The 27,826-nt window shown below is 38.5% G+C and overlaps 1 protein-coding gene across 1 annotated transcript in view; it reads left to right on the top strand.

Annotated features, from left to right (window-relative positions):
* Positions 1-27,826, top strand: part of ANO2 (anoctamin 2) — a 182,092-nt gene that overhangs the window by 131,349 nt on the left and 22,917 nt on the right. The window contains exons 15-20 of the mRNA XM_061357995.1: positions 2,465-2,539; positions 9,527-9,728; positions 13,577-13,688; positions 15,005-15,062; positions 15,942-16,042; positions 26,212-26,360. Coding sequence (XP_061213979.1) covers positions 2,465-2,539; positions 9,527-9,728; positions 13,577-13,688; positions 15,005-15,062; positions 15,942-16,042; positions 26,212-26,360 — 697 coding nt within the window. The remainder of the gene's footprint in view (positions 1-2,464; positions 2,540-9,526; positions 9,729-13,576; positions 13,689-15,004; positions 15,063-15,941; positions 16,043-26,211; positions 26,361-27,826) is intronic.

Genomic DNA, 27,826 nt, shown 5'->3' with positions numbered 1-27,826 from the left:
AGAGGGAGAATAAGAAAGCAGCTGGGTGGGCATCTGGTTGCCAGCAAAGGTCTGCACACCACAAGAGAAAATGCTACTTCTGTCCTGCTTAGCAAGGTAATTTGTTTTTGAGGCAGTTAATATTTCATTTAGTTACTCCCAGTAATAAATCAAAATTTTAAGAATCAGATATGCTTCTAAGTCTTTATTCCAGGAACTTATTTAACTCATCAGACACAAAGTGCTTTTGAAAAGTAATCATTTATGTAAAACAAGTGTTCGGGCTTCCAAAATGACTGGTGGTAACAGATGTCTCTGTGTTTTTAATACAAATACTGAAATTAAAGAGGACAAATACTCAGTTTAAGGACACTGCTTTTCTTAAACTCTCCTAGAGTTTGGACCCTTAAATGGATTAATCCTAATGTCTCTTAATGCCTGAAAATATAGGCTTAAGCACACCTTAGCCTCTGATATTCATCTCTAAAATACATGTTAATCATTGCTCAATTTTTCTAGCTTTGGTTCTAGTTTTTCTAGTGATGGTTTGGGGTTTTTTTACTTGGAAAGCCCATAGGTCATTTCAGAGCTCTGGCTGATATTTCAAATTACAGTAAATGTCTTGCACCACCAGAAATATTGAACAAAAGACCCAAAAACATGAAAAACCTTAGTCAGTTTGCCACTCAGGATTTGATGAGAATGATTCATGATATATGAACGTTTGATCTTGATATTATGATTTCTCATTTTCAAAAATTCTTATTGCTAAAGACATTTTGAAGTAATTTTCTTGAGCATTTTTTCCTCTTCCTGACCCTTTTGTATAAATCACTATTTTCTCTTTCCACCTCAGTGTAGTTATAAAAATAAATTATGTTTTCCTTTAACTGCTTTGGCTAGCATTAACTCATTCTGCTGTTTTTCTTCTTTAGTGTCTTTCCCCTACTGGAATTGTTAGACATGGTGTCCTTCAGGCCTTCTTGGAGTATAATCACTTAGACCTTCTTTATGTCCTGTATAATTGCTGAGCGTTAAAAGCCAAAATGAAATGAAATGCATCTGTGCTTTCACAGAAATGCTATTTAAAGTAGCCTTCCAGCTAAATGATAGACTCCATTTATTTACTGTATGGAGTATTTATGTACTGCATACGTTGGGCCAAATTATTTGTGCTTCTGCTCGGGTTTGTTATGACCCAGTCCTGCCAACATTCTCCCAAAGGAGACTTGCTTAACTTGTCTCTTCGAACAGCTGAGCTGAGAAGAGGGAATGCTGAGTAATACTACTTCCCACAGTGTTTGAGGCACCACCACGATGGCCACGGATATGTAGATAGAATCATGTCTTAGGTCTAATTCCATATTCCAGTAAACTTTGTGAGAAAATTTATGGTTGCATTTCTGCATGTGGAGTTATATACTGGATTCCTAGTGATACTTTGGGAAAGCCTTCTTACAAAGGCATAATACTCCCAGATTTTTATCTGAGGACAACTGTTCCTTAAAATGGTTTGTTTAAAATCTTTGACCTGAATTCTAATCTGATTTAAATTCATTTAAATTCAGAATAACTCTGGGTTAAGTCCAATGTAAGTACTAGTCCATGGGATAGCAATGGTGCTTCACAGAAATGGAAACAGCAGCTGGCTCTGTGTCCTTAGATAATTTGATTATATAGTTTTAGTTTAACTTAAAGTAATGATCTTATTATTATTTTAAGAAACCTATTTTGAGAGTAGGGAGTCATATTTCTTATATAAATCCATCTTCAAATATCTTCTCTAGATGTACACGTTGCTAAAAATGGAGTTAAGTTTGTTTGGGGAGAGTAAACGTATATGAGATTACACTGATTGCAGTTGCTTTAAATTATGCAATGAAGAGAGAGATGCATTTTAGATGTGAAGAAATCAAGGCTGACAGCAGAGATCACAGAGTGGGCTTGCCTTTATAGTTTCTCACTACTATAGAGCAACTACCAAGAGAAGGATTGGAGTGTGTTTGCAAGAATTATATTAAGGGCTACATTTGGCTAAGGTAACCATTAGGCAAAAAATCTGGGTTCAATGGTAATAAGCGCTCTTTTGACGGTTTCTGTTATTCTGCTGTTTTCCAAGAAACAAATCAAAATAAATGGTTGAATCTTGCTTTGCCTAAATATAAATAAAGGTGACTCTCAGGGATATCTCCTAATAATTTAGTAAGTGCTGAATACATTTTTTCAAAAGCTAAACTCAGTTACATGTATTTTCTGATTTTTGCAGATGTTCTCTATATGTCTTATTTATCCTCTTACCCTCTTTTCTCTCAAAGTAAAATCTGCTTTAAAATATCAGTGTTTAAATATTATAATTGTCTTCAGAATTATAAGAGGATTAGAACAATTGAGAAGCTTTTTCAATAACACATCTTCCTAACTCTAATATTTGTTGTTGTACAGTTCTGTAACGTCTCTTATTTAATTTTTTTGTGTTTTGTCACAGGATGAAAAGGAGAAGCTGACATGGAATGACCGTATGCCTGGATATGCAGCAAACTTTGGATTGATTTTATTTATGGTAATATAATTTGCATTTCTGCACATTTATTAGGTGTGAGAAACTTTGCAATGAGCATCTTGAGTGGAATTCTGAATTAGTGTTTTCACAGATGATAAAGATCTGAAGAAAGCTAGGGTTATAACCTACAGTTAGTGAGAAATATGTGTCCTACTAGGGAGATTCATAGAGCTCAATGCCTACCTCCAATTTCATTCTTTTTCCAAAAGCTACTTATGAGAGGGCTGTTGGATGGATGACTTGCGGCAATGACAGCAGCTTGTTAATAGAGGCCATCTCTCCCCCAGGCTTTCTGCTCCATTCTCTATTATCTGGTGAAGGGAAGACCACTGTTTATTTGCTTGTGTGCACAGTACATTCTGTCAGAATTATATTCAGGAGTATTGAGTCTACTTAACAGGTGACATATAGGTGAAATAAATCTGTTGCTAAGAAGTATTTGTCCAAAACACATTCAGGGATGAACTGTACTCTAGTCAAGGAAGACCATGGGATACAATCCTCACCTGAGAACAAGAATAAGGTGTGCAGGTCAGCCAACTGTAAAGTATGAACACCACCCTCCTAGCAAAGTTTCCAGCAAATCATAAAAACATCAAGATGCTAGATTTTGTAAATAGCAATATGAAAGCCTGGCTAACAAACCTTAAATTCCATTGTTAAATATTCCATTATCCCTCTGGTTGCAGGAATTCCTGGGTGAAGGCATTTACTGACACTTAGAGCCATTATAAAATGGCAATGAAATATGCCAGTTTACACCACAGGAGCATCTAGCATGGAAATTTACTTAGGGACTACATTATTTTAAAATACCTAAATGATTTCTAATTTGCTCAAATTTGCATATACTACAACAGATGTCCTGTGAATTTAATTTCCTTTAATGACAATCAAAACCATTTTATATTCACTCGCATCCCAGAAAGCCAACCGTATCCTGGGCTACATCAAAAGGAGTGTGACCAGCAGGTCGAAGGAGGTGATCCTGCCCCTCTACTCTGCTCTTGTGAAACCTCACTTGGAGTATTGTGTACAGTTCTGGTGTCCTTAACATAAAAAGGACATGGAGCTGTTGGAACAATTTCAGAGGAGGGCCATGAGGATGATCAGGGGACTGAAGCACCTCCCATATGAAGATAGGCTGAGAAAATTGGGACTGTTCAGCCTGGAGAAGGCTGCGTGGAGACCTCCTAGCAGCCCTCCAGTATCTGAAGGGGGCCTATAGGGATGCTGGGGAGGGACTCTTCATTAGAGACTGTAGTGATAGGACAAGGGGTAATGGGTTAGAACTGAAACAGGGGAAGTTTATATTGGATGTAAGAAGAGAATTCTTTCCTGTTAGGGTGGTAAGGCACTGGAATGGGTTGCCCAGGGAAGTTGTGAATGCTCCATCCCTGGTGGTGTTCAAGGCCAGGTTGGACAGAGCCTTGGGTGAGATGGTTTAGTGTGTCTCTGCCCATGGCAGGAGAGTTGAACCTAGATGATCTTTAAGTCCTTTCCAACCCTAACTACTCCATGATTCTATGATTCTATATTCACATTGAAGTCAAATTAATGTCTGCAGTTTTATGAATACATGTGTATATATTTATGAAGAGATAAGTATTGTTTATTAAGTATATTTTCTGTACATATTAGGTGTGTCATTCATATAGATATGCATGCACTTACAACATTTTGGGTGAGTTTACCATGCTGAGGTCGTAGCAAGCACTTGCTTTTTAGACAACCTCTCATAGCATCAGTTCAGACTTTGCTTAAAGCAGAGTATACTAAGCATATAGCCCTGGTTTAGCTTTTACAAGCCGTTCTTTTGCAGACAAGGTGCTTGCATGTGCTTTTGACTTTAACCACATTTTTAAATCTTCCCTAAGCATGAGCTTAAAGTACTTTCCGGAGTCATAGCTTATGTATTACACTCTCTGCTTTACTGTAACATCTCAGAGATTTATGAAGGTAAAATATAGAGCCCCAATCCTTCAACTTCTATTAGTGACTAGTGGAACTATGAGGGCTTTCACTATTTGGCCATGATGATTTTTTAGAATATTTTGAACATTACTAAGTTGCAAGCACCCACAGAAACACCTTACAAACTATGCATGAAATTCAAGTCAGCTCTTGATGAGGGAAGGCCAGCTCTCCTTTCCTACATAGAAATTGCAATCTGCTCTTTAGTGTATGTGATTTTCTTTTTTTTTTTTTTCTGCTAGATTAGTTGAACAGTGATAAGAAACACCAGACTTAAGTTTACTGTAAGTCTGTGCAATAGAATTGCGCTGAGAAAGCTAAGTTGGTCTCATCTACCTCTGTTATTTACACAGGCTAATATTTTAGCTGTGTGCACTACATACATAGTAAGTGATGAAATCTTGAATTTACATGTGCATGTGCACTTATGCAGCACACAGGCACAGAAGACTGACACAGATACGCGCACACATGTGCTGCAATTTCTAGTGCTGCAGAAGTGGTCACCGAATTATTAATACTGCTTTTTCCAGGCCAAAGGATCTGGTAGCACAAACCTATAGGCATTTTCCATTAAGATGTCTATGTTGCTATAAAATGATGCTGTTGTGTTCTGTCCCTCCTTCCTACAGCTTTACGTGTCATAGTTTCCCTGATGATTCCTGGAGCTGCTAACAGTTTTCTTACTGTAAAACCTTTTCTCTTTACTTTTCATTTATGTACTTTTGCATATTTCGCTTTCATCAGTCCTCTTTCAAGAACTGTGTTCTGATGTTTTGTTTGTTGTTTGGTTTGTTTTTTTTCCTCTTTCTGGCTTTTCCTCTATCTTTATTAAGCTGGGCATCCTGTTTGTTTCTTTAAAAGTGCATGTTGAATAAAATGTTGGATTTAGTTCTCTTGTCCAGTCAGCCTTGGTGGTTTACACCACCAAATCATTCCAAAGATCATTTTACATATTTATGGCTGCTTTAAAATCTGGTCAAAGTTCTTCTGCTGTACACAAAGCCTCACTTCACTGTAGAGGGGACAGAAGATCCAACCTTGATTTAAGCAGTGTCTTTTGCAGGATTTTAGAACAGTTCACAAGTCTTATTTTTGCCCAGTAAGACCAGTAGAAGCAGAAGGTCTAAGCTGAGCTGGGCATGTACATGTTACGTTTGTGACTGTAATAACAAAGTCCGTTTTAGAAAGCTCATGTTGTGGCAAAGGTTTCTGGGTATAGGATGAAAACATTGGTAGCTGTTGGAAGAAAGCAGGATAGCATGGAGCAATGCAATCACTGGAGGTCTTCCTTGTATTCATTGCATTTGGCTTAGAGGAAGAAGAAAACAAATTAGTGTCATGGCACAAGAGTTTAGCCTGCTCCTTCTGGACCTTGTTACAGTATTCTTATTCACATGGCATAATACTTGACTTTAGAATAGCCCTACTGGGGATAATTCAACAAAGAACTATTTGGATATTAAATTGTTATCCTATTTGGATGAAGGTAGCAGTCTAGCCCATGGGGATTTACAGCTCCTTCTCAGATCTAATATGCTTTCCTGTTTGTTTTCGTTCATACCAGGCTCAGTAGGTGACCTTTTCTGCAGCCAATTTTCACATCTGTTTCTAAGCAGTTCAGTCCTTGACAGACTAGTTTAGCTCATAGAATTATAGAATATTTGGGTTTGAAGGGGCCTTCAAAGGTCATCTGGTCCAGCCCCCCTGCAATGAGCAGGGACATCTTCATCTAGATCAGGTTGCTCGGAACCACATCCAGCCTGCCCTTAAACGTCTCCAGGGGTGTTGCACCTACCATCTCTCTGGGTAACATGTTCCAACCTGTTTACTACCCTGACTGTAAAGAATTTTTTCCTCATGTCCAGCCTCATTCTCCCCTCATTTAATTTAAAACCATCACCCCTTATTGTATCACAACAGGCCCTGCTAAAAACTCTCTCCCTATCTTTCTTATAGGCCCCTTTTAAGAAGTGAAAAGCCACAATAAGGTCTCCCTGGAGTCTTCTCTTCTCCAAGCTGAACCACTACAACTCTCTCAGCCTTTCCTCACAGAAGAGGTGCTCCAGCCCTCTGATCATTTTTGTGGCCCTCCTCTGGACCCTCTCCAACAGGTCCATGTCTTTCCTGTACTGAGAACTCCAGAGCTTGATGCAGGACTGCAGGGGAGGCCTCAGCAGAACAGAGGGTGTGAATCACTTCCCTTTACCTGCTGGTCACACTTCTTTTGATGCAGCCCAGGGTATGATTTGCCTTCTGGGCCACAAGCACACGCTGCCTGCTCATGTCGAATCTTTCACTCACCAGTACACCCAAGTCATTCTCCTCAAGGCTGCTCTCGTTCCCTTCATTCCCCAGCCTGTATGGATACTGCAGGGGATGCAGGGTACTGGGTGCAGGACCCTGCACTTGGCCTTGTTGAACCTTGTGAGGATCACATAGGCCCACCTCTCAAGCCTGCCCAAGTCCCTCTGGGTAGCTTCCCATCTCTCCCAACTGCACCACTCAGCTTGATGTCATCTACGTGTTTGTGAAGAAACTGTCTGCTGTAGTAGTGGACAGAACTGGCCAGGTGAAATGTTGGCAATGGCAACAAAAACTAAAATAGGCACCTGAACAAAAGGTCACCATCTGATCTGGAATTTGGGCAAAAGGTATTTATAGGAATGAGAGAAATGCTGTGAAGATACAAGAATTATTCAATCTCAGTGACTATATGGAGAGCATGAAGTATGCTCTCAGTTACTGTGCAGTTCTACAAGCCCTCCTCAATTTTCTCTTTTTGTTGGATGCACAGATAATGAAGAGACCTGAAAGAATGTTTTTCCTTTTGTGTCTAAGAAGATGTTTAAAAATGGTTGAGCAGCTGAGGAGTTTCTGAAGCCCGAGCACTTTTGCAAAACAAGTATCTGTGTTCTTTAAGCAAATGAAACATATTTTCGGGTGACTTTGTGTACCTTGCTATGGTGCTGAATGAACAAAAATGACTGCAACAGTGGAGCCTCCTATACTATCACATCTTCCACTAATCTTCCTCATTGCTGTAGTTCCCTGAAATCCTTTGGTCTGGTTTAAGAGTTTGCTATTCAACTTCTCTGACCTAAAATTTCCTCTTTCTCTATTTAGTGGTGACTGTCCTTGATGACTCTTCTTCCTGTACTGTTAAGATGACATTTCTGAGTGATGTGTGGAGATTAGGTGTCTGTGGGTGCCCAGAGAGCTCATCATTCCCAGAATGATGCATACAAGGTTACTTTGCTGGTTTTCCTTGTCCACCATGGAGAAAAGAAGCAGGAGAAGAGTATTTGAAAGTTGATTAAGAGGAAGGAACCTGTGATTTAAACTAAGAAAATGTTTAGGTGACTGTAGAGGTAGAAGGTGTATTAGATTACTCTCAGGCAGTGCTGTTTTGTTTTCTCTCTTTAATGGCGCTACTGCTCACTAATATAGTGATTGCTTCTGCAAGGGGCAAGTTAGGAAAAAGTCATGATCTTTGTGTTCCTGCACCACTTCTGTCATAGTAAGAGCTGAGCAGACAGCTCTAAATTAATTAGGCTTTTTGTCTGCATGTTTCGTAGCTAAGTCAAAAAAAAAAAAAAAAAGAGAAAAATACGCACAAAGATTAGAACTGTATTCTTGATGGTAAAAGGTAAGAAAAGAATATTTTATGCCATTTGAAATGTTTTGAAGTGTTTTATATTTAGACTTTTCTCTTTAGACCAGTATTTGTATTAGGAAAAACTCATAATTCACCTACATTTAATTTAAAATTATTGAAGCAGTCTTTTAAAAAGTAAAAATTAGATGTTTTATTAGAACTAGCATTTTATTACTATTTTCTCACAAAATGTGTTTGCAAATTTCATCTGCTATGTCCAGGAGTTCCTCTAAATCATTATTTTTTAGTATGTTTACTAGTTCTTTATTAAAATAAAATGTGCCCAGGTTTCATCTTCAACCTTTAGTATAGCTCTCATTCGTGTTCTGCTTCTTCTGCAATAGCAATTTTTCATGAGACAAGCTTCCTTTGTATAAAGGACCTCAATAAAATATTGCTGGGCCATTAAAATGAACTATTAAACTTAAATGCTTGTTGTGTATCTGGGCCCCTAGGCTCATTGAAATAATTGCAATAGTCTAATATTTCATATTTAGATAATCTCTTTCATCTGAAGATCTCAATATGTTTAACCTAAAATAACGAACATGCATTGGAATTCTTGCCAAAGGCAAAAAAATGAAAGAGAAAAATGTACCCTCTCCCCCTTTCCTGCTATGCCTATGAAAATTTGCTAATTTTTATTGTTATTTTATTGATTATTTTTTTCATTGTGGGGTGATGGGGTTTTAGTGAAACCAGAATACCACAGCTCTGTGAAATTCAAATTCTTCTTGTGGGAACTTGACCTTAAGTAGCAGGACTGACTTTCCTCATCTCATGGGTCAAAGCCAGCCCATGAAGGATGCCAGAATACCAGCTGATTTCTGGGCCAGAAATATAAAATGAAGCTCTAGTAACCCTGTTTAGGTCAGTCTTAGAATAATAATAAAACAAACACAACTGGAGTGTAAGGTGCCACTTCTGCTATGCAGAGGTGAAGCTGTATCAGCCAGTATAGCCCATTTACTTGACTGCACATAAATGTAGGTCCTACAGTCCAAGCCACCTGAACCTATTGCCAGATGAAAGCACTTGCTTAATATCTGCATTTGAACATGAAATACCTGAATTTCACTAGTACTGCATGAATAATGTATGGAAATTTAATCAGAAAGGACATGTACATCTTCAGGAACTGTGTCAGTTCCAAGTTCAGAACCCATTTTCATCATTATATCCCTGTTAGAGAGTTTGGAATTCTCACATTTTAATTGGATTATGCTTGTATTGTGTTGCTCTAAGAAATAACCACACAATGACAATTCATGGAACAAACCCAACATATCAGTTAAAGCTTCTGTTTAAATGCTAGTATCAAACTTGAACTAATCTATCTGTATGTTTGTTTGCAGATTATGCTGACGTTTTCAGCAGTGTTTGGTGTGATTGTATACCGAATTACTACAGCAGCAGCGTTGTCATTCAGCACAAACGAGACAACCAGGTCAAACGTTCGAGTGACTGTGACTGCAACTGCTGTCATCATCAACCTCGTTGTGATACTGATACTTGATGAAATTTATGGAGCTGTTGCCAAATGGCTGACAGAAATTGGTAAAACTATCTCACCACATTCCTCATTAGTATATTGCATGTATTGACATGAGACTATGCAAGAAGGTTCTAATAAGAGTAATTCCCACTGAAGAGTGACAGTGAAAATATTCAGGCCTATGGAGTAAGATGCTCAGACATACGTCTGAACTAGGGGTCTAAGCCACAATATGCAGTGTGCCACTAATAGGACTAATTAGCCTGGCCAAAATACCATGTTAACACAGCTGTGTTATTTCCAGCATCTCAGCTGGCATTTCTGCATTGCACTGGCCGTGGGCCAAGATCCACTTATCTAGAGCTGGTTGAGAATTTTTGACCTGGTATGTATTTTGATGTATATCTTTACCTCTAGGAGCTGGGTTTACTGAAAATCATCGGGTTGTTTTAAGATGCTGGTCGCTCTGGCAAAGCTGTAGTGGCAAATACTTATGGTATTGTTTTGCTGATGTGATTTTTAGCAAATCCTTCCCATTCAAAGGACCTTTTTTGCCGTTATAGGAACATGTCTGTGCTGGACATTTTTATAGTAATATCTATTTCAGTTAGAGCTTGGATTATTTTTTTTTTTTCTTTTAATGTCATATTGTTACAAACCTGGCAATGTATTTAAGTCTTTTAAAGGAGATTCATTCCTTTGACTATTAGTCAAAGGTTTTTAGGCTAGAATTTTGTTTTGTTATGCACATTAGGCTAAAGACGTTTACTAATAGGAGTTTAGGTTGGGGTTTTGTTTTGTCATATACATTAAGCCAAAGATGTTTAATGGTAAGGCCCTAACATGAGATTCTTGTAGATATTATTAGGTATTATTTCTCACATTTTTATGTATCTCCTCTAACTCTAGATGCTTCAAAATCTAGGAAAATAAAGTCAATTATCCAAAACACTAAAAATCAATCTGCAAAATTTAGATGCCATTAACTGTAGCAAGTGTTCTACCTGTCAGTTTTGAGCACCTAAACTTAGGCATCCAAATCAGAAACTTTTTGACATCTAGAGCCTGACTGAGTCATTTGAAGTTCAGATTCCCTGTCAGTAAAACCTACAGTGATGTGAAGCTGGCTGGAACTAGCAAACTTCAGATTAAACCCTTAGGAACTCTTAGAACTGTGTCTCTTATTCTGTCTTTCTCAGGACATTTTCAAAATTACAAGTGAAAACATCTCTGTTAGTCCTGTTTTTTGAAGAACACCATAAACTGAAGTTTTGTAGCTGTCAAAATAGAGGTCCAATCCTGATTTTTTCAAATATGTTCCTGTGGTTTTATCAGTAAAGGTATCCTGCTAGGAAAATCTCTCCCTTTGAAATGTGAAAGAAAAAAGAATATCTCATAGCTTTTGCCAGCATAGGTTTCTATTCCAACATCGAGTACACTTGAATCTTTGTTCAAGTGAAAAGTTCCAACTGTAAGCACACTGATAGCAATTCCATTCAGGATCAGAATAATGGATCTGCTTCAATACCTGCCGAATCAGTGCTTGGGGGTAAAAAACCAGTACTTTTGTTGTAATCAATGCAGAGAGCTCATGCAGCAGGCATTAAGACTCTATATACCTCTTACAGACTCAGCAAAGTGGAGCACTGATGCCCACTTATCACAGATCAGACCAGCAAAAGTTCATATAATATGCTGGTATTCACAAGTTGAATAGGTAGGTCATCTTCAGTAATCAGGTGGTGCCAGGCCTGACCTACATCTCATCTGCTCACTAGTAACTTCACTCAGGTCAAGGAAGAACCAGTTAAATGGGGACAAAATCTAAACTACTTGTGTTTGCGCCTTATAAAGGTAGCAATTCCTTTAGTGAGTTAAGGCCCATGCCACAGATATTTCAGCTCATTCTCTACCTGGAAAGCTTCAGCTGCCCAATTATGCCAATGCACAAACAATGGCATGTTATCAGTGTATCATCTGGGGGGGGAGTTTTCTCTCTTACTAATGAATCTATTCTGGCTGGATGCATTTCTTCTATAGCAGACTCCACTAGCTAGAGGACAAATTCTGTACATGCCTCAGTATGGTATAGTATATCTGAGTGTGGGGAGGGAGTGAAGAGCTGAGTGAGTCTCTGGAACCATATATGGTGTGCAAATTTTCATCCAGAGGCTGAGCTCATCTTTGTGGGTGTTTTCCATGAGGGAAAGCCTAGGATTTTTCTCCCTCAAATTAAAAGCTGCACCACTGTTATACAATATTCCTGTCACTCTGAGTTGTTGCCCAGCATTTGGGATCATCTACAAATTGTTCAAATTGTTTGAAGGTTTAATTCAGATTTTCAGTACATATAGGTGAATAATGGCTCATGGCTCATCAGATTGTATGTTGAAAATATGGTTGAAAGTATCGTAAATAAAATTCATCAACGGGGAATCATTAGAGTTTTGCTATTCTTTAGTGCCCAAATTAACACCATGATTCTTTAAAAAAGAAAAAAAAAAAACAACCAACCAACAACAAAAAACCTAACCCAACAAAACTACAAAGTAACCAGAATACCCAAACTGTGCCCCAAAACAAAACCATACAAGTACAGCAGTATTTTTAATGAAGTCCTTAAAGCGAAAGCTCTGGATCTGTTTTTATTTCACACTTCCATCGTGCTACAGAAATTCAGTCAATAACATACCTCAATAAAATTATCTCCTTTCACATTAGCTAACAGCTCAGAATTAGTGTGGCAGTACAAGAGTTTAAGCCATATAGAATCTTTTAAAGTATCCTTCTGTCAGTTTGAAAAGGCACTGTCTTGTACCTACGATGTGTTCTATTGGTAGAAAATTTCCATGGAAATTGAAATTAAATCTGGGAACAGAGTAACAAACACTCAAAATATTTAAGACATTTTTTAATGGTTTATCTAAACAAGTCTAGAAATGTAGGCTATAGAGTGGACAGAGAAGAGTTAGCAAAAATGTGCATTTATTTTGCATGGCAGTTAACAATTCACATGATGCTTTATTCAGAAAGGTACTTAGTCTTGTGTTTAGTGTCAAGCTCATTAACAATTTCGTTATAGAAAAAAAGGCTTGTGCACACAAAGTTAAAAAGGCTTTAAAGGCTTTTTTTCTGGATGAAAGTCGGTGCTTTGTTTCCATCATTCATGAGTGGAGAATATTAATGCTTTGTTATTTCAGTTGTGTAACTGATATATATGCTAATAGACATATGCTTATGTACAATTAAAGCTGTTTGAGCTGCTTAAGCTTTACACAATTGAATATCAAAATCCAATTATTTTTTTTTAAACCTCCATATAGCTAGGAGGAGAACCATGTAAATATATGATAGTTATTTTTGCCTGTAATTATTATTAATAATATTTACATTATATTAAAACACAATGCTATTATATATTTAAGAATATAATAGATGACAGAGTAATGACAGAGGTCTGTGCTAAGATGTCATAAATGGGGCCTGAAGCAGGGAAAGGTGATGTGGTCTGCCCAGGTTTCTCAGTAAGGCAATGAAAGGGACTGGAAAAGTGAGATATTGCCTGGTTCAGGACAGGTGTCAGGATTTACTGGCTTTTTTGACAGCCGGGTATTTGATAGGCAGCCAAGAGCAACTCATTAACAATTCCTGAACATGTCAGAGGCCTATCAGAGAATCAAGTTCATTAATATTTCTATTAATGAATTTTCAATTTTCACCTGGAAATATAGGAAGGCTCTGGATATCAGAAGTCAGTGCAGAGCTAGTGTGCATTGGTACAAACTAAAAGTAGAAAAGAAAAACTAGTATTAGCTCAAAGTTTGTAGTTTGGTTTTGTATTTGGGGATATCAGGGATGTTTACATATTTACTAACTGATTTCTTTGGTTTTTCCCCTTTCCTTCTCCCAGAGGTACCCAAAACAGAGAAAAACTTTGAGGAGAGACTGATTTTGAAGGCATTCCTACTGAAGTTTGTGAATTCTTATGCACCAATTTTTTATGTTGCCTTTTTTAAAGGAAGGTAGGTTATAATCTCTTTTAGGTACAGATATTTATTTATATAGATATTTATGTATATATATGACTGTATTAGTGGATCTGTGTTTAAAAATAGGCATCAAGGGCTCCCTAAGTCTGGGAATTGAAACCTTCACCAGCTATGAAAAAGTATCATAAACAGGGCTGTCTAAAGCTTGTTTTTTAATGGTGGGGTGTGATGAGTATTGTTCTGTCTCTGTTCTAAGTAGAGCATTGTTCTGAAATGCAAGAGTTTTAGTTTTCTTTCTAAAATTGGAATAATCCACACCTCAGAAAATGATACATTTTAGTTAAAGTGTTGCATTTACAAGAGAATAGTAGTGCATACAGGTCTTCACTTTCCACATTTTAGCAAATCTTTCTTGAAGCATCATTTAGCAAAGAAACATTTCCCTGTTTCATTTTGAATTGTGGAACTACATTACTACTTTCTGAACATTTTGCACTATTTGCCTTTATCAAGTTAAATTAAGGAACAGTTATAGTCAACTGGAAGTTGCATGTTTTGGCAAATGAACTGATTGACCAAAAACCTAATTCAGCTGTCCTTCTAAATAAGTGTGACTTCCTATGGGTTCAGGATTATTGTCTTTTGGGACTCAGTTATCCACAGCATAACACATGCTTTTGAATGGGAAGTTTAAAATGTTTGCTAAAACCTTGGCAAGAATGTTTTAAATATCCTCTGGATTCTGTTTCATGCTATTTTTCTGTTCCTTTTGGGGGCTGTAAAGTTTGCTAATCTATACTCTTTAGTAATCCTATTCAGCATCATCGATTAAAGAATTAACGATGCATTTTACTAGCAGTTGTAAATATTCTAAGACATTAATGAAAAATATTGCCAATTTCTTTCTTTTTTAACCATATTTTTGTGTTTTATGGTTAGAATAAAATCAATTTCACTGTATCTCCTTGTGTAGTTGGAAGAGCCTTCACTGTGCATAGATGTGTAAATAATTCCATTCAGGGCATTACTCAGGTGCAATAGAATGTGAGGTAGGATTGGTATTCCCAGTTTTGTTTGTGATCTCAATTGAGAGAGGGATATTGTTATTATTATTAAGCACAGAAAAATATTTCATTAAAATTATTTCATCAACATGTGAAAAAACAGTTGTAGAGTACTACTTCAAAAGAATTTTAAATAATTGAAGTTGAATAAGTGTTGAGTCTTAAAATTCATTTTGAAGTGACTATCTGTGAAATTTATTTTAGTTAATATGCATGAACACTTATGTTGTTAAAGTTAACTTTGTCTTATTTTTATGTTATTTCATATCTTGTTATTGCTTTCAGATTTGTTGGCCGTCCTGGTCGTTATGTATATGTGTTTGACAGTTATCGAATGGAAGAGGTAAGTACATATGAAATTCAAGAGGAAAAATCCTTAACATAAAGAGATGCATACAGTGCATTTTACCAGAGTCCAGACAATAAGAATTAAAAATAGAAAACATATGAAGACAAGATGCTAAATCTTCAAAATAAATAGAAACCCCTCAAATTTTCCATCTGAGGCACCTGTATGTTCTTTCTTTCTGTAGTTTTGGATAGTTCATGGTCTTTCTTAGGTGAAGCTTCACCATTTCTATATTTTACAACTGGGCAGTGAGGCACAAACATTGCATGATTTAAATAAGACCCTTGGGAAACCTGTGGCAGAGCTGGAACTTGAATCTGGCTTATCATACTGTAGGTAACTAGAAGCCTAGCATTTAATAGTCTAAAAAGCTATAGCCATTTTGTGCTAAAGCTGTAAACACTTGTTTTTGGTTGGTCCCCTTTTTTTTGGTTGGCCCCCCCCCCCCCCCACTGCTGTGGGTATTCCCTTGAAAATCAATAGACATACTAAAGGTTTTACAATAAAGCTTATGCATAAGTCTTTGAAAGATTGAAGACTTTCTTCACCCTTGGGAGACATCAGGTTGGAAGAGTATTGGTGATACTGCATTATGTTTATTACATTGATTATATAGTAAATATTTAAAAGGAAATATAGTAGTCCCAGGGCACAGTCAGTTATTTCAGAGCTCTGCACATTTTCCATAATGAAGTTTTATGAGTAGAGATGAAATACCTTGTTAAGCATAGAATTCAAATGATTGACAAGCTCCACACTCTTGTGCAAATTGGTGGCAGGGGAGATGGCCACATATAGACATCAGTATGTCTTCTAAGTGGGTACTTTAATATTTTTAATCCCTTCACACTTTATGGTTTTGTTTAATTACAGTGTGCACCAGGAGGATGTTTGATGGAACTTTGTATTCAGCTGAGCATCATTATGCTTGGAAAACAACTGATTCAAAACAATCTGTTTGAAATTGGAATCCCGTATGTATCCCAACTTCTCCATTACCATGCGTCACTATTACCATGCAGCACGCAGTAAATTAAAGGCTTGATCCTTATTCAGCTGGATGGGACTTTTGCCACTACCTTCAGTGGGTTCTAATTGAATGTGATGATAAATCACATTTTTGGTTGTGGTGAAATGATTTGGCTGTATTTTATGCTGAATAATTGGCTATAACTGCAGTAAATGGCTTGAAGAAAGTGATTGAATATATTAAATAATTGATCTAAATTAATTTTAGTAACCTGGGAAAACAGGCAAGGTATGATAGATCTCTTGGGAAGTTTTAGAGAAGCTTTCAGGGTAGCAGTATCAACTACTATCGAATTAGTATAAAGTGGAGAAGAGATGGCATGGAGAAAAGCAATAGCTCCTAAAAGATGTTAACATGTATCACTTGGTCTGTGACTATGCTATGGGTTTACAGATGAAGTCCACACATTTCTAAGGTGCCTGTATGTCACTGTATGATGCAGGAGCTACAGTATGGGAGAGATGCTGGCATGCTGCTCAAAGTCTGTTTGCCACAGGATGCTAACTGCACAGCATTCTCTGCTCCCAATACAGGAAGAAATCTCTCTTGGTCTGTCTCCAGTGTCAAGGAGGTCTTCAGGCACTGAGAATCCACTGAGAATGCCCTGCTCTCCTTCCTCCTGGGACGTTTGCTCTTGTTTCTGTTAACTGAATCATCCTTGCTGGTGGCAGTGGTCTGTGAAATGTTGTACTAGATGAAGAATCTGGCTTAGACACAAGCCTTGGCTCCACTGAAGTTAGTCAGAGCTATCAGCTCTGGTGTCAGTAGCTTTTGGATTGCATCCCTAAGGAAGGCCTTGAAGATGCTAACTAGAAACAAAGATGAGTGATGCTTGAAAGATTATAAAATATTTTTAAAATGAGCCCTTTTCCTCCCTTTTCCTAGCAAGAAGTAATTTAAATAGAGAGCAAAATTTCCCAAACAAATCAAATGTGGGTTATGGATGGTTTCATTATTCTTGTGTCAAAGTTCAATAGGAAGGCCTGTTTTCTGTCTGCATCTCGTTGAGTTTACAGTTTATTTTGAAAAAAGGGTAGTAAATCATTCCCAAAATATCTGACATGTTGAAGGCTTAAAACTTTCTCAGTGTAAACCTGGTGTGACTTTTCCCCCCCCCCCGTCTTCCAAAAACTCACTGCTACTGGCTTTTTTTAACTGGGATTTTATGATGTTAGAAATACTGAATTTATTACTTTTGACTCATGAAAGCAGAGTCTGATCCAGTCCAAACAGAAAATTCCTGTCACATTATTTCTCAGTTCCCTCACTACAACTCTTGGTGCAAGAATGTGACAATTTCATCCCATTTTTCTCCATCATTTCTGCTCCCCTACTTTTCTGCCAACAACCTATGGTGGCCTCAATTTTTAAAACTGAATAACTGTTTAAAAACAAACATGCTTTCATTCTGTCCTTCCCAGTGAAATACCTTGTTTTAGTCACAATACTATCTTGTCATCTTGAATTCCTTTGTTTTCATTCTCCAGAAAATCACATGTCTGTAGGGTTCACAGGACCTGTTAAGCACCAGAAGCACTGCGCTGTACTGAATTTGAGTTAATTAAAACAGTTAGCCATCTATTTCTGCATAGCCACTCTACCGGTTTGGACTAAGCTCTTAACAATACTCATCAGCCCCACATACACAGACACACTGACAGTTTTTCAGAAGGCTGTGCATAGGTCTGCTGGACACATATAATTCCAGACCAACAGGGACTCCAAACATTCATGTGCTGCACAAGCAGTAGTTCTGTGTCTCACACATCATAGAATCGTAGAATCATAGGTTAGGGTTGGAAAGGACCTTAAGATCACCAAGTTCCAATCCCCCTGCCATGGGCAGGGACACCTCGCTCTAAACCATATTACTCAAGCCCTCGTCCAACCTGGCCTTGAACACCGCCAGGGATGGAGCATTCACAAACTCCCTGAACAACCCATTCCAGTGCCTCACCACCCTAACAGGAAAGAATTTCCTCCTTATATCCAATCTAAACTTCCCTGTTTAAGTTTTAACCCATTATCCGTTGTCCTACCACTACAGTCCCTAACGAAGAGTCCATCCCCAGCATCCCTATAGGCCCCCTTCAGATACTGGAAGGCTGTTATGAGGTCTCTACGCAGCCTTCTCTTCTCCAGGCTCAACAGACCCAACTTTCTCAGCCTATCTTCATACAAGTGGTGCTCCAGTCCCCTGATCATTCTCGTGGCCCTTCTCTGAACTTGTTCCAACAGATCCATGTCCTTTTTATGTTAAGGACACCGGAACTGAACACAATAAGCCAAGTGAGGTCTCACAAGAGCAAAGGGGCAGGATCACCTCCTTCAACCTGCTGGTCACACTCCTTTTGATGCAGCCCAGGATATGGTTGGCTTTCTGGGCTGCAAGCGCACACTGATGGCTCATCTTCATTTTCTCATCGACCAGAACCCCCAAGTCCTCTGCAGGGCTGCTCTGAATCTCTTCTCTGCCCAACCTGTAGCTGTGTCTGGGATTGCTCCAACCCAGGTGTAGGACCTTGCACTTGGCATGGTTAAACTTCATGAGGTTGGCATCAGCCCACCTCACAAGCGTGTCAAGGTCCCTCTGGATGGCATGCCTTCCCTCCAGCGTATCAACCAAACCACAGAGCTTGGTGTCATCGGCAAACTTGCTGAGGGCACACTCAATCACAGTATCACACTATCACAGTATGTTAGAGATTGGAAGGGACCTCAAAAGATCATCTAGTCCAATCCCCCTGCCGGAGCAGGAAAACGAAGGAGCGACGAAGATGTTGAACAAGACCGGTCCCACTCTGATCCCAGAGGGACACCACTCGTTACTGGTCTCCGGCTGGACATTGAGCCATTGAGCACAACTCTTTGTGTGCAGCCATCCAGCCAGTTCTTTATCCACCTAGTGGTCCATTCATCAAATTGATGTCTCTCCAATTTAGAGACAAGAATGTCGTGTGGGACACATCATCTATTATGTCTGTAGTTATGAGGAGATGTGATAGATGCATAGATAAAGATACTGTTGCCCTCTGCCTTCCATCCTTCTTATCTGCCTTCCTGTATGGCAGTGGTAAATGCTCCTTCCCTGGCAGTGTTGAAGGCCAGGTTCGACAGAACCTTGGGCAACATGGTCTAGCGTGAGGCATCCCTGCCCATTGTGGGTGGGGGTTGGAACTGGATGATCTTAAGGTCCTTTCCAACCCAACCCATTCTATGATTCTATGATTCCTACTGCATCCTATTCTCTCTGTTCTGCTACCTGTTTTCCTTGGTAAACTCTTACAGTCCACTCATCTCCTTTCTTAGATCATCTTTTTTTTATCAGTAAGTTTTTATTTTCCTTTTCAGGATTTCTCTACCTTCATCAGGCCCCTGTTGTATTTTCCAGTGTCTACTTCTGCAACGGCAGCCACTGTGATGAACAGTCCTCCCGTGACAGAAAGATAGATCAGTCTTTTCTATGTCCAGTTTCAGCAGCTGCAAATTTTCTGCCCCTCTTGCCGTGTTTCTCTTTGGAGGGAATGAGAAAGTGAATAACACAGATTCTTAAGCTGGCTCCCTGTATATCCACTGGAGGCAGAGTATGAGTGCTGCAATCAACCTTAGCCATCTGGAGAGGCAGACGGGACTAACATAAATGATGGTTTCTTCTTCAGAATCTGGAACTGTCCTCTATATGAATGTAACATGGAGGTATCTCTCTGCTAAGTTATATGATGACCCAGATTGAAAGTTTTCTCCCCTATTGAAATCTTGGGATATCGGGATTATTTCAGAAAACATTTTTATTTCATTCACCATAAGATCAAATGCATTTGAATTGCTTTGCAGAACGTCACAAAACTTTACCTCAATTTGCTGTCTCCCTCAAAGTACTAAATAGATGGGAGACTGAGTTCATAAGCAACGGCCATCCATTAAATCTCTAGCACCCTATTGTTGTTGCAATTGGGAACCATCATTCAGTGTCTTTATTCTGGATTATTCACTGTCAATGCTGGCTGAAGAATTACAGAGTTAAAATTCAGAGGGCAGCCCTGCATTGTTTGGCATCATGGGGACACATGCTATTTTCTTTGCTGTTTCCTTCAATGTTTCTGAAGAAACTGCTGCACAGCTATGGCAGATGTGACTTACCGGTCTTCTAAACATTTATGTGATTTCTTTTTCAATTTCTGCACCCAGGATTATCAAAACAGCTAGGTAAATGCAACAGCATTTGAATTATGGAAAACTAAGCCTTCTTGAATTGAAATGTGTGTTCTGTGGGGCTGGAATTCATAAGTTTAACAGATGTATATATGCTACAGTTCACTTAGATGTGTCACATACCGTAATTCTCTTACTGTTGCCACAGGAACTGACCCTAAAAGGCTGCAGGGCTTGAGAGCCTTAACCTTTTTTTCAGTTCTGTTTTTCTGAACTTATTGAAAAAAATCCATGTGGTTATTTTATTACTCTCTGTCTTTGACCTTGGTGCTAAACCCTCAGGGTGAAATCCTGGTCCTATTGAAGTCAATGGCAAAACTCCCATTGACTTTTGTGGGGCCATGAATTTGGCCTTTTTATTCAGCATCACTTAGTTAAAAATGCATTTGACTATGCTGGATAAGAATACCAAGAGTTAATAAAAATAATTTTAAAGACACCTTTTCATAGCTACTATCCCTGTCTCACTTTTCACCTTTAATATATTCCTATTAATTAATGGCATTGGAAGGTTTCAAGAGTTTGTTGGTTTTGTTTTTTCTTTTCTTTCCTGTTTTTTGGTTATTGTTTTCTTTAGAGAAATAAAAATTCCCAAACACAACTTCAACTCCCATAGAACCCAGGGGTCTGAATGTGCCAGCAAAGCATGACTATACCATAAACCGTGGAATCAAATGAGAGATTAAAGTCCTTTAATTCTCTCTCTGAATCCTTCTTGTACTGCCTGTGTGTGAGTATGAGGTCTCTCCTTATGTGAACAGACTGTAGGAATATGACTGAAGAAAAGTCTGGACCTTCAGTACTCCATTCGCAACAAACAAAATTACAGGCAAGAAGACAAGAGTCTGACCCACTGCACTTCCTTTTCTCTAGATACAAGTGTTCATCTACTCATTTTTTTCAGTCTAGCTTTCTCCCTTGACACTTTTCTATGATACTTCCAAGAAAAAGTGCTAAATGAAAGGACAGCCTTAAAACCCACCTGATATAAATCATTCATCCCAGGCAGATGGATTTTAGGGGGTTTCTGTCTTTTCATATAGTCTATTTGCATTTCTTCCTAGCAAGCATTGCCTTGCAGTACTTCAAATTCAGCCCTTGGTGACTGTCACAGGTAATCTGCCTTGACGTACCCAAGAGTATTTGGTAACTGAGAGTTATGAGAAACTGGTAGGCTAACCCTTATTTCCAATCTTTCTGGCAGGCTGTGGTGGAGATGCACCATGAGGACTGCATAGCCATCAAAGGCACAGAGACTTGTGCCTCTGTCCTATTTCAACCTGCCCCCAGCTGCTCTGCCTCTCCAGCCCCTACACTTTCCCCTCACTGTACAAATTTCTCATTTTTCTCAGGTCATCATCATGTCTTCCCCCAGATTCCCCAAATCCTGCTACTCCTTTTTAGTGTATAAATAGAGCAACTGTTCAGTCAGCTGTCTTTTTTTAAAAGCACCATGTGCTTGCAGCCCAGCCAGGATCACTTTGATTTTGTTTTCTTTTTTTTCCTCATCTTTTTCATCAAAAGCTTGTGGATTCTCCAGGGGTGGAGTATTTTCCCCTAGTGATTTTATGCTCTCTTCAGATGCTGATTACTTTGCATAATGCTATACTTATTGGTTATGTTAGGAATTATAAACAACATAATTAAACCATGCTCCAACCTCCAATTTAACACAACAGGTTGGTGCCAATCCCTTGTGAGAAAGTGCAGTCAATTTTAACTGCTCTAGACATCGCCTTCTGACAAAAAACTCTTCGTTTTCTTTCCCCCTGATCCTACACTCATTCTTTTCAATGCTACTCAGTCTCTTTACGAATGTATGTTGCTTCTTAGTATTCACTGGCAAAAGGACCAGAAATAATGGCTAATCTATAGTTTTCTCTGTCCAGATTCATATGGCTACTTGTATGGTCATGAAACCTTGCTGCATGCGCTTCTTCAGCACAAAGCTTCTTGGAGACTCATTCTGAAGGAGCAAACCTACCTTGGTCTCACTGTTGGGGCTGCCTAGCATGCAGAAAGCAGAAGCTAAAATAGCTGATAGTTATAATTCTGTCAACTTTGTTTAAAAATGTTGATCTGAGGAATTAAAAAACAGGTTTCACACAAGTGCATTTAAAAAGCTTACTCAGTTTTAATAACACAATCATATGTGCAGCTATAGAGTTCTGCAAAACTCATTTTCATTGCCCTACTGCTGCATAGCTGGAGAATAACACTGTACAAATTCCTGTTTTCTGTTCCTTTAACTTTCTGACACATTTCTGTTTGGACTCAAACTTCACATGCTTGGATATGACACAAAGGTACATTTTTTTCATGGAATATTTGAAAGAAATACTTTGGCTTGCTTTCAGCTAGTTGATCCTTTAAAAAAATGTCATAAGAATAAAAGTAAGAACACGCTTCAAAGCTTAACTCAAAATGGTGAAAGGTGCCACTCCTGAAGCCTGGCTTATAGATAGGCAGATGAGAAATTAAAAATTATTACAGAACCCTGGATTTAGTGTATTCCCAAATAAACATGAAAAACAACAACTATTGTTTTAGTTACTGGGTTCTCAGGAGAGTTGAGTGTATGCATTAAACTCCGTAACTCGACTCCATTGCGATCTAACCAGAGGATTAAATCACACATGTGCAGACTTCACATTTAAAAACACCCAAATTTTATCTCAGCTGCTGCACAGTGACAGCAAGATGCTCTTCAATCTCATCTGGCCATGGAAATGCGAGCAACATTTATAGCACATATCCTTTTATTGGAACAGAAATCAGAATCAGCACTGTCTTTAACTTATTGTTCACTGTCCTCTGAGAGTGCCTACATTAGGAAATTAATTGGGATATGCTGGAGGAGCATCTTGGGAATTCTTTGATTGTTTTAAATCCTGCCCCCAGTCTCCTACCTTCTGAATACTATATCACCTCTGTCATGGACAAGTTCCCTTGATTGCCATAAAAGCAGGGGGGAGGTGGGAATTTTAATGTCTTGAAATGGCTGAGTTGTACGAGGTAAATGTCTTTGTAAGGATCCGTTTAATTCTTTCTTGTGAAATACTTTAAAACTCTCCATCCTTTTATTAAAACTGTGTAAACTGAATGTTCTGGGTACTGAAAGTATTTGCTTAGCATTACTGTATCTGGGTATTGAGAAAGTACTGAGAATATTGCTATTAGAGATATGCCTTAGCTGCACTTGGAAAAAAGCTAGTGTTGATCTCTTTGATTTTTTCAGCTTTGTGATCCTGGTACAGAGAAGACCTGATGCAATCTGGGTCTGTTTTAAGAGTGTCTGCCAATCCCCATTTCCTCCATACATTGCTGATGAAATTGAATTGGTCCTGTAAACACTGGTCAGTGTAGAAATTCTGCAGCCACTGTGGTCATTTCCAGGCTTCTGTAGAGCCTTGTACTGTGTTTCTGTGTGGCTCGGTGTACATCCATGAACAAAGCAATAAACCTACCCAGCAAAGCCTTTAGTGTGTTTGCCAGCTAGCCTTGCCCTGCTACTAAAGTTGGGGTCCAAGAAAGTGGTTCTGCTTAGCTGGAAGAACAAATGAAAACCACTACCCCATACAATCTTGCCTCCAGGCCACACACCTCTAGTTCAAAGGATTTATCGCAAGCTGTGGGGGAAATGTTTGTGGGAGAGCCCTGCTTACACTGTTGGCAAAACATCACTGGGATTAGTCTGGATTTTCATTCATATGGCACATATGTGAGGAACTATAAAATAATGTGCATATTTGTGAAAGATAAATTTAATCTGCAAAGGAAGACATGCAGTAAGTATAAATATTGATGTTTTATGCTAATTTGCTGTACTTCGCTTCCTTGATTTTGAGGAAATATCTATTGCATTTTTTTCCATGTGAATTTCTCTTTGTATAAAATAGCATGAAGTTATCGATGCATATGCATTTAATCTAGGAGAGCACTGGGAATACTTTTCTTTTAGAGATGGATTCATTCTACTCTGAGATTTTACTATTTAAGAAATCCATGTATTTGTCAGTGTTGTGAAATATGTATCTTCATTTCAGTAGGACAGTGGCTGATACTACTATTCATGCTGAGATCCAAAGAAATACTTGCACAAATAGTTGCTCACCCATGTGAGTAATTTATAGTCTGCTCAAAATGAACTATGTTACTGTAAAATGTGGTCAGAATGAGAAACTCTGATCCATTCTCTTCTGATCTAAAGGAGGTGTGAGATATAACTGATCTGTGCTTACTTAAATGGTTTTGCTTTTCTGCTTCAGAGGCAGTGAAAACTCACCAGCAGAGTAGGGCTTGCGAGATAAACAGAGGTTTCCAAGTTTCACCTTAACAGTGGTTGTCTGATAGCCCAGCGTTCCACCTTTATACACACTGTGACATATCTGAAGAAAAACTCTGAACCTCTAAAACTCTTATAAGAAATCTCTTAAGGAAGATTATATACTTATGCAAGTAAAGCATCTAATTCAAGGTGAAGTATGTATTTCAGGGTCTATATAGATATGCATAATTTGCTGCATACATGATTGGTAAGCTCTCGGGAAAAATAATTACCTTGGAAATACAAAATTATTCTCATAAGCATTAAACAAATGTTTCAGGTTTTATGTTAGGAATTCTAAAATTGTGTAGTTTCCAGTGGCTTCCAGTGAATTCCAGTTCTTCCCCAGTGAGTTCCAGTGGGGGCTGCAACATAGAGCATTGAAGAGGTTGTTACTGCATGCATCCCAAGTTATGTTTTTTTAGCACTAACTTGTTACTGAATCCAAAGAGTGTGAAGTGACTAAGGTAGGGTTTCTGTGTGTGCTGACAGGAAAGGTATACCTCTCTGAGACAAAATTCTGCCGACCTTGCTGAAACTCTTGTGAATCCGATTCTCTCTGTTACTTTAAACCCTGTTTGCACATTATGTAGAAGCAAGGAGATTGCATTTCTCCAGGATGACAGACCATTAGTAAAATTAAGACATTGCTTATACTTAACATTTCATTGATACATATCTTGTTGTCTTTATTAGCTGTAACATTTTAATTAAATAGTGCTTCTCCTTTAAGCTTTCACAAGCAGCATCTTTTTTTTGTCTATTTAGGTAGACTCAGGTATATGTGCTTGTGACAGGAAAGCACTGGAACTGAAGAGCTGTGGGTGTTTTCTGGTGGTTACAGGGCTGACTTTATGTTAATATTATTCCTTTTTGGAGCCCTGAGAGGCTTTGGACCTATCAGTAGCTTGGAGACACTTCTTTCTTTGGTGCTGTGGATTTATTAGCAGAGGTGCTTATTTCTTTTCACTTTGAACAAGCAGGTTTCATGCTTAAAATATTCACAAGTCCACCAGGTTTAGGAATGAGTACATTCCTGCACCCTCTTTTGCAAAATATCTGGTCATTTTGACCTAAAAGTATACTCTATTGGAAGTTCCCAACCTTCATGGTGAGAGAAAAAGTTACCTGTACTAGATACGTGCTATGAAGATAGCACGTTACCTTCTGGTATATTGTTTGTTTCTTCTTTCTTTCTTTCTTAAGGGAAAAGTGCTCAGTGTGTTGGTTTTGAGTGTATTATTTATTATCTATATTTAGGCCTGAGGTGCTTGAGCTTCAGGAAGATGTCCATTCGACACATCTAGAGAGAAAGAGGTGTTAAAAAGTAGAGTTCAACACCATTATGTTGTTGTAACTTTTCTCTTGACACAGTAACATAGGAACTGCTTACTTCAGCAGCCTGTCACCTGGCAATAAGCAACATCAGAACTTTAGAGAGTAGACTAAGCCTGTTGGACACCAAAATAACATGGTCCATATTTTATGTTGCTGCGCAAAAACTTGGGCTAAATCTTGTAGGGTTTAAAAAAAAAAAGAAAAGATTTGGTTCAATATGAACTTTTGTTTCTCAGGAAGCTAAAGAAACTCTTCAGGAAGCTGAAGGATGAAAGAACTGAGCTAAAGGAAGTGGACACCAACCAATCAAAGGACCCTCAGCAGTGGGATCTGGACTACGCTTTGGAACCTTTCACTGGGCTGACTCCAGAATACATGGAAATGAGTAAGTTTTCCAAATTCCCTTTCTCTTTCTGCGACAGCCAGAGCTTTGCATAAGACCAATCACCATATATTATATGACTGCATGTCATAAATTGTCATGATAAAGGGGAAAAAATAACAAAACACTGTAGTTTGCAGAAATTGTATGCAAGATAGTAGGGCTATGAGGCTACCACATCACCAGCATAGGAGCAATGATGAGTCCTAGTATTTATTTAATACTTATACTGTGAGAATTCAATGTTCCAGTTGAGAAAAGTTCATAGGAACCGTTCAGCCACAGGACAGGATAGATAAGGTTGGAAGGGACCTCTGGAGATCATCTAGACCAACCCCTTCCTCAAAGCAGGTTCAGTCAGAGCAGGTTGTTCAGGGACTTGTCCAGCTGAGTTCTAAATATTTCCAGGGATGGAGACTCCAGAACCATTTTGTGCAACCTGCTCCAGTATTTGATCACCCTTACAGTAAAATAGTTTTTCCTTACATTAAATTGTATTTCCTGTATTTCAATATGTGTCCTTTGCCTCTTGTCCTTTCACTGGACACCCCTGAGAAGAGTCTAACTCTGTCTTCTTTAATCCACCCAAGATTGGTAAAATCCCCTGAACTTTCTCTTCTAGTAGCAGAACAATCCCAACTTTCTCAGCTTCCTGTACATCAGGTCCTCCAATCCCTTATCTTCTTAGTGGCTCTTCACTAGGTTCACTGCAGTTTGTCCATGTCTTTCTTTTACTGGGGAGCATAGAATTAGAGCACTCCAGGTGTGGTCACAGTGGTACTGATTATATAGGAAGGATTCCCTCTCTTTACCTGCTGTCAGTGTTCTTCCTAATGCACTCCAGAAGGCCGCTGGGCTTTGTAGCTATGGCATATTGCTCGGTCATGTTCAACATGCTATCCGACATGCCACCAGTCATTTCTCTCTCAATTGTTTTAACTCACCTTAGGATCTGGCTGTGTGGTTCAGCCTGTACTACTTCATCCCTTTCTGTATGTGATGATACTTTGTTGAAAAATTCTCCTTTAGGATTGATTTTTTTCCACACATTACTTCAGCCTGAGATTATTTTTTCTCTTGGAAACTTTAAGCAAGCTTCTTTGCAATTTTTGAGTTAAACAATGATGAAAAATTACAGACATTTCATCTTGTAAGTATTTTCATATGTTTTTATGCTCAGGCATATCTCAAAAACGTCTGCACTTTGACATCCAAAATTTCCTGGTTAGCTAGTTCTCTCTAAGGACAAGGACCTTTAGTTATTGGTAATAAACAGAATAAATACAACTGTTTATTTAATTTCTTGTCCTTGCACATCTGTGGTAGTTGATCTTATTAATTCTGGGAACTAGAGTACATGAGCAGTTACAGGATGAATGGCTAATTGCAGCAAAAGCCACTGGTAGGTTAAGGAGGAGTCAGACTTCTTCCCAGTATATAATGGGCCAGAGAATGCTGAGTATGATCTG

The sequence above is a fragment of the Neopsephotus bourkii genome, unplaced genomic scaffold (assembly GCF_033783945.1).
Source record: "Neopsephotus bourkii isolate Nb327-2 ecotype Australia unplaced genomic scaffold, CSIRO-AGI_Nbou_v1 NB_107, whole genome shotgun sequence".
In the NCBI taxonomy this organism is placed as follows: domain Eukaryota; kingdom Metazoa; phylum Chordata; class Aves; order Psittaciformes; family Psittacidae; genus Neopsephotus; species Neopsephotus bourkii.
The sequence above is the reverse complement of the archived record's forward strand: the minus strand, read 5'-3'. Positions and strand labels throughout refer to the sequence as shown.